Source organism: Cryptomeria japonica, chromosome 4 (genome assembly GCF_030272615.1).
Source record: "Cryptomeria japonica chromosome 4, Sugi_1.0, whole genome shotgun sequence".
Classification (NCBI taxonomy): Eukaryota; Viridiplantae; Streptophyta; class Pinopsida; order Cupressales; family Cupressaceae; genus Cryptomeria; species Cryptomeria japonica.
The window spans coordinates 353,335,817-353,345,764 of NC_081408.1; the positions used below are offsets into that span (position 1 = coordinate 353,335,817).

At 36.3% G+C, this 9,948-nt stretch overlaps 1 protein-coding gene across 1 annotated transcript; it reads left to right on the forward strand.

The window, feature by feature from the left end:
• The first annotated feature begins 5,742 nt into the window (after positions 1-5,742).
• LOC131875130 (replication protein A 70 kDa DNA-binding subunit A-like) lies at positions 5,743-6,825 on the forward strand. The gene has a single exon (XM_059219158.1). It carries the CDS (start codon positions 5,743-5,745, stop codon positions 6,823-6,825), a length of 1,083 nt encoding a protein of 360 aa, XP_059075141.1.
• The last annotated feature ends 3,123 nt before the right edge of the window (positions 6,826-9,948 follow it).

A 9,948-nucleotide genomic window follows, 5' to 3' on the forward strand; every position in this document is an offset into this window, starting at 1 on the left:
AAACAGTTATGGAGAGCCTATGACACTAAGAAAGATTGGAATCAAATTTGGTTTGACAAATACATTCAGAATCAAACTATCCAAGGGATCCTTAACTCTGAAGATATCCCTGTTGGATCCTTCATCTGGAATAGTATTACCAAATCCATAAAAGTGGCAAAAGTTGGGGCTGGATGGGTCCTTGGAAAAGGTGACATAATAAGGTTGTGGGAAGACCCCTGGATGAAGAATGAAGCCCTTTATGATCAAAACAATAGTCAAATTATTGAAGACTGTAAAAGGAGGTTTGGGCTTATGGTATGTGACTATTGGAAGGAGAATAAGTGGGTTAGGCTTGATGACCTCCATTCTGGATTTTCCTCTCTCTAGAAGGAGTTGCTGCCCTTTTCCCCTAACAAAGGCTATGATGATGTTTTCCTCTAGAAAAGTGATCCTAAAGATGAATTTACAATTGCTTCTGCCTATAAAAACACCTTCTCTCAAACCAGTAATCCCATTTGGAGTAAAGTTTGGAACAACATTCTGATCCCTAAAGTCAACATTTTCTTTTGGCTTGCTTCTCATAATAGCACCCTTACTCTTGACAATTTAATCCAAAGGGGTTTCAAATTCCCTAATAGATGTGAGCTTTGCCAGAAGGAGGGGGAATCAGTTGATCACCTATTTTTCCACTGCTCCTTCACCTGGGATATTTGGTGCAAAATGTGGGAAAAATGGAAAATTAACTAGGTCATGAACAAGAGCATCAAGGATATCATCTGGCAATGGAATTTTCCAACCAAATGCCAAATCATCAAGAACCTGTGGTCTTTGACCCTCCCCATGATATGCTGGGGCATTTGGAAAGAAAGGAATAATAGGATATTTAGGGAAGTTAAGTGTAATACTCAAGTGGTCTTTGAAAAAATATGCAGGGCTATAAAGGAGAACATCAACATTCCTCACAAGAATAATCAGCAATGGTCTACTACAAATACAAATGATATGGAAAAAGACATCCTTACTGAATGGAACCTAATGCATAAGGTCTACAGATTGGAAAAGAAGAAGAAGAGAGATAACATTGTATGGAGGTTTCTTGATTATGACTGGATAAAAGTAAATTTTGATGGGGCGGCTAAAGGGAACCCTGGAAAGGCTGGTGGAGGGGGAGTTATTAGAAATGCTCAAGGAATTTGCATTGCTGCTTTTGCTTCTCCTTTTGGGACCCAAAATAACCATGTGGCTGAAGCTCTGGCAATGCTAAAGAGCCTCCAGCTAGCAATTTGGAGAAGGATGTCAAATACATTGGAGAAACTCACATCAAACAGGAGATTAAAGAGCAATTATACTTTGATCGCATCAATGGATCAAGTTAATCTCATGATTTATTTATGGGAAACGAGTACCAATGACAGATTTTGGGGGCGGATTAACTGTCAGATGATGAGTGTTTCTCGAAATCATAACCAAGATCATATGTGTGCGAAAGATAATAGTAATAATAGCTGGGTTTGTGTGGACATGAGTAGCAACTTCAAAACTATGAAAGAGTTTTTACACGGGGAATCCAGAAATAACAAGTTTTCAGAGTTTTATTCGTGGATTGAGAACTACAGCAGAGGGTATCTTTACTTGGAAATCAGAATGGGCAGTAACCTAAATAGGAATGAGCCTCTAGGTTGTGAGAATTGGAAGAGCAAAAGAAAGGTTTGAAGAAGGCTCCACAAACACGGCTTCACTGATTATATGGAGAAGCTTCATGGAAGCAGAAACTCTATGTCTTACGGTTTTGCTAAAAGCTAGAGCAACAACAGGGCTACCCTGTTTGGGGAGATTTGGCAAATCAATGAAAATTTGATTGCAGAGGTCACGGGACTCAAGATGGAGGGGACTAAATTCTACAAGGATCGGAAGTATGCCGTTGAGGATTTCAAAAATTTCTCGAAGACGGAGGACGAGAAGGGCAACCTTGCGAAGAAGGACAACATATCCTACTACACCCCCCAATAGGTAAAGCCTTTCTGGCAAAAAGTTCTTAGGGCTTTAATGGAATATTTGACTGTGGATGGCAGATTTACAAAAATTTATAACTATCATTTCGCTATCCTGAACCATTTCCACCATGGGGCTAAAATATCCTTGTCCTTCTATTTAGCCTCCTCTCTAAACAAGAGCCTTGCCGACTATGCTAAAAAGCCTAGTTCCTATCCTTTAGCTCACCAGGGACTCATTCTACTTATTTATGAACATATTAAGGATAAGGCTAGGGCAACCAAGGATGATCCTTTGATCATCAATGCTCATATATCTGAGAAATGCAAAGACTCTAATTCGAATGGGGATCAGCCCAGCACCCCTACCCATAAAAAAAAGAAAGTTGAAATAGAGCATGAAGAAAAGGATGTGCATTATGATGAAGAAGAGGGAAAGGATAAGGACACTGATACTGAAATGGAGCCAAACAAGGATGAGAACTATGGTGAAGGTAAGTAAGGGGGAAATTCTGAGAACCCTCACTCCAACCTTAAGGGTTTGGAAAGCGAGAATGAGGCTCTGAATCCTAAGGAGGGTGACAACCCTAATGCTGAGGAGACTGAACAGAGCAAGGACTCTGTGGATACCATCTTGGACAACGCCTGCAACTACACCATTGAATTCTTCAATTTCCAGAAGTGGGTTGTTGAAAACATCACCAGCATGCAAGGTAAGCAAAGGGAGCTAGAAGATAAGATCAATAAGCTGATTAAGATGTCTGACTTTGGGAAACAGAATGAGGATATGGAAAACAGTGAAGCAGAGGAGGAAATGGAGATGGAGGACTGGCTGGAGAAAGATCTGATAAAAGGCGACCTAAAACATTTGGAGGACGTTATTAAAACCATGAAAGAATAGGTGGAGGAGGACAAAGACAATGTCAACACCCGGATGGCCCGTAATGAGAAAGCATTGAAAAGCCTTATGAACCATAGCCTCCAAGTCCTTAAAGTTTCTTCCCAGAATATGAATGCGCTACTGGATCATCTGGAAAAGAAAAACCAGGAGAAGAACCTGGTAATTATAGAAGATGCTCCAACTTCTAGCCTAACCCACCAGAACCCTAGGCACAGAACTAGGCAGACTACTGCTGAGAAGGACACAAAAATGAAAGAGAGTCAGATTGTACAAGAAAACAACGACCTGAGGGAAGCGGCCAAGGCAATGATGCTCTTGGTGCAAAATGCTGAGGAAACTATGAAGAGTTTTTAATTTTCTTGTAATGCTAGGCTTGGGGTCAATTTCTTGTTGGCCTCTTGCTGTCCTTTTCTCTGCTGTTGGTTTTTCTGCTGGTCTTTTGCAGTTGTCTTGTTTTGTTTCCTTCTTGAATATATTTCGAATGTAATTGGGTTTCGGGTCCCTTAAAACTTGTTTTTACTTAATCAAAAACAATGTCATTGAAAGGATGTTGCAAGAGAGCAACAAGTTAAAAAGAAACCTCAGAGAGATAATTCAGCACTACGAATATAAATTACCCAACCAATCAATAGAAAGCCTCTCTACATCTTGTAGTGTTGTAACAACCATACATAGTATCGAATTAGCGCCTCTACCAATACCAAGTGCTGAACAATTAACTGATCCAACGGTTATTTTCACATTGGGAGACAGAGTATTTAAATGGAGTGATAACGAGCTTGGATTGGTTGCTTGGGTAGATCCTCTGATTATGTAATTGTTGAGTCTTTGAAAAGCTACATTCATATTTTGATTAACATTCAAAACAAACAAATGCATCTCATATGAATGGTCTTAGATGAGATGAACTCATATTTTGCTAACATGTTCTCGAATATGTAAATCATAAAGTGATACTTTATGTTTTTTAAGCTTGTCAGCATATGACCAATTGTCCTTCTAAATACATGTTTCAATCACATTGTGATCAATTCATTACCATTTGAAACAAAATTTAAACTCTATCATCATTAGTCTATGCTGAGCTAATTTTGTTGTTCTTATGCATATATGCCTTTCATCAGTTTTAATCGTGTTGTGATTGTATTCTGATATAAGAAATACAGTTCATCATGCTTGTAATTTACTTTTAACTATCAAAATCATAAAAAAAAAATCCACCTTAATGTAGCTACAATTTCTCCATCTTCAATATGCTTAGTTCACCACTTACCTAAACTTGCCCAAACGAAGAACTACTAAATAACACAATACAAAAAAAGAACTACAATCCTCAATTTGAATTAGCAATAGTTTTTTCTGTTTAGTAGGATTTTGTTGCATATTTAGCAACCACAATGAATTAGTCTGCCCATTATGGCATTCAATCTATTCTAACAGAATATTTTAAACGTCATAACAGGAACTCAATTAACTTTATTCTGCAAGTCAATATACCAGTCAAGGCGACACAGAATTTATCCTCAGATTAAATCTAAAAGGATTTTGAAACTAACAAACAGGTAAATACAATATCCTTGCATGAAGTTTTGTTTATTTCATACGAGTTGTACAATATTCAAATCTTCCAATAAATAAAACTTTTAGGATTAAATAAATTAACTTTTTGTCATAACATGAACTGACATGTACGCTAAGTTGTGAGATTTGTCTCAAACAAAAAAGGTCTATATGCACAATGGCATCTCCAGCAACCACCTCTGAACCGATAAAGCACTCCACAATTGACAGTTTGGTAAGCTAAATTATCAAACCTTTTCAAAATAGAAAGCTTTTATGTTCTTTTTTTTGACAATACATCTCTTTTCCATACCATCCTTTTCATTACCACATGCACCCTTTTTTCATACCATATTCCAAAAGTAGATGAATACTCTATAGATAACATAGCTTGATTACATACTCTACTAACACATGTTTTACATTAACAAGTAAGCACATTTATGACCTGCTTAGCACTAAAATTAAATCCTCTATATTCATATTATTTTTTGTAGGAAAATACCCAACAGTATGCCCCTACCCCTTTTGCAATTCAATCTATCAATGCTGGGGATGAGCTTCCTTCAGCATTGCTACAAGTTTTGTCATTTCAGAAAATGCAGAACAACACAAATGATACTGACAGACATAAATTAGTCTTATCTGATGGCACATACATGCAGTTAGCAATCTTACCGTCTAAATATGCTATTTTGATAGATTTAGATATTCTAAAAATAGGCACAATAGTCTAGTTATCGAGTTATACATGCAGATACATATGGAACACAAGGTAGGAAACAAACTATGGTTATTAAATACAATATGTTTGATCTCTATTTAATTGATTTCAAGTATAATTGAGAGTAATTTAAAAAGAAGTCTTTTCTTTTCATAGGACTATTGTAATACTTAGTCTGCAAGAGAAACAAAGTGATTGTCCATTCTTTGGTAAACCAGTATACCTGTTCAAAGAACAACAACTTGAAATAATGTCTGAGGACACACCATCAACATCTAAACGACCTCTTCAATTTTCTACTGAATTGTCATCCCCACGAATGACGACTTCTAAAAATATAAGCCCTATCAAAACTTTGAATCCATACCAAAATAAATGGACAATCAAAGGCAGAGTTACTCATAAACGCCCTATTAAGGCAAATAGAAGAGCCACAAAAATTGGGCACGTGTTTAGCTTTGACATTGTTGATTGTGAGGGTTGTAAAATTAGAGTCACATGCTTTGATGAAATAGCTTAGTTACACTCTAACCATGTGGAAGTGGGTTCACATTATTTCAAAGGGATCCATTAAGGAAGCGAACATGAGGTACAACAAACTAAACAGTCATTTAGAAATCATCTTATCTGATACAACCATACTAAAACATTGCAGCAACAAAGAACAAGCAGATCAACAACATTCTCCTTTCACGCCCATTAGTGAATTGTTTCATCTAACCAATAACACGTTGGTTGACATAATTGGTCTTGTTTTATACATTGGAGATATCATTCCAATACACAGGAAAGATGGCTGTCAAACACAAAAGCGAGTTGTCAAAATTAATGATCTGTCTAGATCAACAATTGACATCAACCTATGGGGTCCAATGACAGAACAAAAAGGCCTAGAATTGAAAAACATGTTGACCAATGATAGTGTGGTTATCCTTGCTTTGTGTAATGCTCGTGTTGGCTACTTCAATGGAAAGCTTGTAAACATAACAGCTGCCACCACATTACATATCAACCCACCTTTTCCAGAGGCAGATTCTCTAACATTAAGCGGAAAGGACCCTTTGCTTGGTGTACCCTTTGTTCCAAAAACTATCCACATAGATGGGAAATATAGTAGAATGACTATTTCTTCAATCCGTGAGAGGATGAGTATCAAACCAGAAACAATTCAGACTACTTTGCTGGTTGTTCTGCATTTTGTAAATGTAACTGATAAAAGTTTCTATTACGCAGCTTGTCCACTAATAGTCAATGGAAGGCCTTGCAAAAAAAAATGTACGCAGCAAGCTGATGATTCTTGGTTCTGCCCTAGATGTGACATGACTATGCAAGACTGCAACTATAGTTACCTCTTTCCAGTAAAGTTACAAGATGCCATAGGTACTCTCTGGGCCACTGCATTTGATGACGTTGGCATTCACTTGCTACACAAAATTGCAAAAGAGCTTTGTGCACTGGAAAATGATGCAACAACAACAGAAACACCTTGCTCAGTGATTAAAAGGCTTCTGTCACATCACTATTCATTCACACTCCTGGTGTCCACTGACACATACAATTTGGAATCAAAGATGAAAGTCACAGTCAATAAAGTCTCTCCTGTTGACTTCAAAGCTAAGTGTGATGCACTACTTGCAGAAATTGGTCGCCTAAGTACACAAGCTTAGAATTATAAAGGATCTTTCCTAATTATTAAACTTTCAGTTTATAATACAATTATTACATTAGATAATTTACATATTTAATAGTTTTACAAATACAAACAATTACCTTTTATGAACACATGGTTGCTTCTATAAATATCTATATGTACATTTCTTACATCTATTTCTTATCTCTTTGAAATTCTTTCCTCCTAACATAAGTTTTTTTCACTCATGCTCATTACTTTTAAATGTACTGTAGTCTACCTTATTTGCAGAAAATTTATACATATATGCACATATATCTTCTTCTTTTTTTCATATCTATTTGTATAACTATACAACACCAGAATTATTCATAGTTATAGAATTCTGCAGATATACATGTGTACTTATATATGTGCATATCTATATATACAAATTTTCATATATTTGATTAATATGTATATATACACGTGTATATATACATACATCTGTATGTATCAAAGAATTATACATACACACACACACACATATACTAAAATAATTCTTAGTTTTAGTCTTTTTGATATATACATGTGTAGTTATATATGTGCATATGTTTGTATACAGAACTTTGAATATTTAATTGATATGTATATATACATGTGTATATGTATACATACATTTGTATGTATCATAAATTACTATATCTGTGCATACCTATATTAGAATAATGCTTTTAAAAAAGCAAGCAACTAACAGCAACAAAGAATTACACACACACGCACACACGCACACGCGCGCGTATATATATATATATATATATATTCATAGTTTTAGATTTTTTGATATATATATGTGTAGTTATATATGTGCATATGTTTACCAAGGTGCGCACCCGGGGCAAACTAAGCTCCAACTTCGTGCGCACCAGAGGTGCACGTCATGGTGCACACCTTGGAGCGCACTTTGGAGCACACAAAAGGTGTGCGCCATGTACTGTTTGTAAAGAAATGTATGTGGGCATGACTTTTTAAAAAGTCAATCACGTAGTTATGTGCATGAGATGTTGTGCTGAAAAAGGCCTCCACCGTTTCTCATTATCAAACAACATGGACCCAGGTGAGCAACCTTCTGTTTTAAAGTCTCTTTCTCAAGTAGAAGAAATGATCATAGCAAGAATTACCCCTATTTTGCAAGTAACGCATGCAAGGGGAGGACAATACAAATATTCTGGCCACACAATTAACTTCCCATAAGATATTTCTAAAATTGCAATAACATTGCCCCGTCAAATTAAGCATTTAGAAATTCTTATTGTCTGTAGAACCAATTTGCAAGGATTAACTTATGACTATTATGTGAATAGATTTCACATCATGGATGCATTGACTTACAAAATGAAACATGATCAATACTACAAGGATGTAGTCATTGATCTAGATGCAGTGCATCTATTACCAGACCAAAGCACTGACATTATAGAGCTATTGCATTCAGTGCATTCACCTCAAGAAGATATTATTCAAGATAATCCAACTCTGCTGAATATTAACAATGACGAACAAATAGTGGAGAACACTTCCTCATTCATTCCACAACTACCATCATCAATACCAGAACTTAATGCCATAAAAATCATCCTACATCTAGATAATACCAACAACAATGATGTTGCTTGGCCACAAATCAGTACATCGCCTATCAATGAGTACAATACAGAGGGCCTCCTTTCCATGGCATTCCCAACACTCTTCCCTTCTGGAAAGGCTTTACCACTACAACAAAGAATAAGGCATGTACATTTACATGAATATGCTTTGCACCTGATCAAATATTATGATCAAAGATTTGGTCAACATGTGTGCTTTAGATATTATATCTACAATCTTATGATGAGACATTGATCCCAACAATCAGTTGTTGTGTTCATTAAGACTAATCTAGAAGATAGTCTTCCACACAATCTTCATGGTCTAAAAGAATACTTACAAAATACACCCTCAAATAAATTACCAAAACATATCATGCGATATGCAGCCTCGTTGCGTGGTACACGAGCATTTTGGAGCAAATCCCGATGAGACCTTACAACAATGATAGAACAGTTAGGTGCACCTACAATGTTCTTTACCTTAAGCTCAGCTGATAAAAAATGGCCAGACTTGCATAAGTTATTGCCAAAAATAAAGCCAACTACTATACACAACAACAGAAGACAATTTATTGAAAATTTAGTCAATAATTCACATATTACAGCTTTATACTTGCACTTAAGATTTCAAATCTTTCGTGATGAAGTCATTGTCAAACAACTGAAAGTCATTGACCATTGGTACAAATATGAATGGCAACACCGAGGATCTGCGCATATACATGGATTCCTTTGGTTACCAGAAGCACCAAATATTGATAACCTTGATTGGTCAGATCATGCAAGTATCTAATCAGTTAAACACTTCTTTGACCAGTACATCACAACATGGAATCCACGTACTGAAGAGGCTCGCTTGAACAGGCAATGTATGCCCACAATTTAAGATCCATGTCTTATAGATACAGAGATCATATCCAGGTCTGATCCTTCCACTGATTATACTGAATTGCTCAATATTGTTCAGCAGCATACAAAGTGTTCAGAGTATACCTACTTGAGAAAAAAAAACTCAACACTTGAATGTCAATACAAAGCTCCTTGGCCTGAACAACATGAATCCTCATTCATATTAGACCACAACAATAACCCATCATACAAGCCAGCAAGGAATGACAATCGTCTAAATGTACACAACCCAACAATGCTCGCCATATGGAGGGCTAATGTTGACTGTCAACCTGTCTGCTCCAAAAAAGCAGTTCTACAATATATCTCAAAATACACATCCAAAACTGAACACAAGTCAAAAAGTTATACTAATATGCTCAAACACATAATTGGATCAACAAATTTAGAAGATACAATCCTGTTAGCATACCAAAGACTCTTGATGGGAATTGTTGCTGATAGGGACATTAGCACACAAGAAACTTGTCACATGCTGCTTAAACTCCCATTGATATCTTGCACATGCCAGTTTGTAACACTCAATGTTGGCAAAAGAATATTTCAATGCATAGCTAATTGTGATGAAGGATCACAAACCTCAATTTCTTACATCTCCAACTACATGAAACGACCATCAGAAT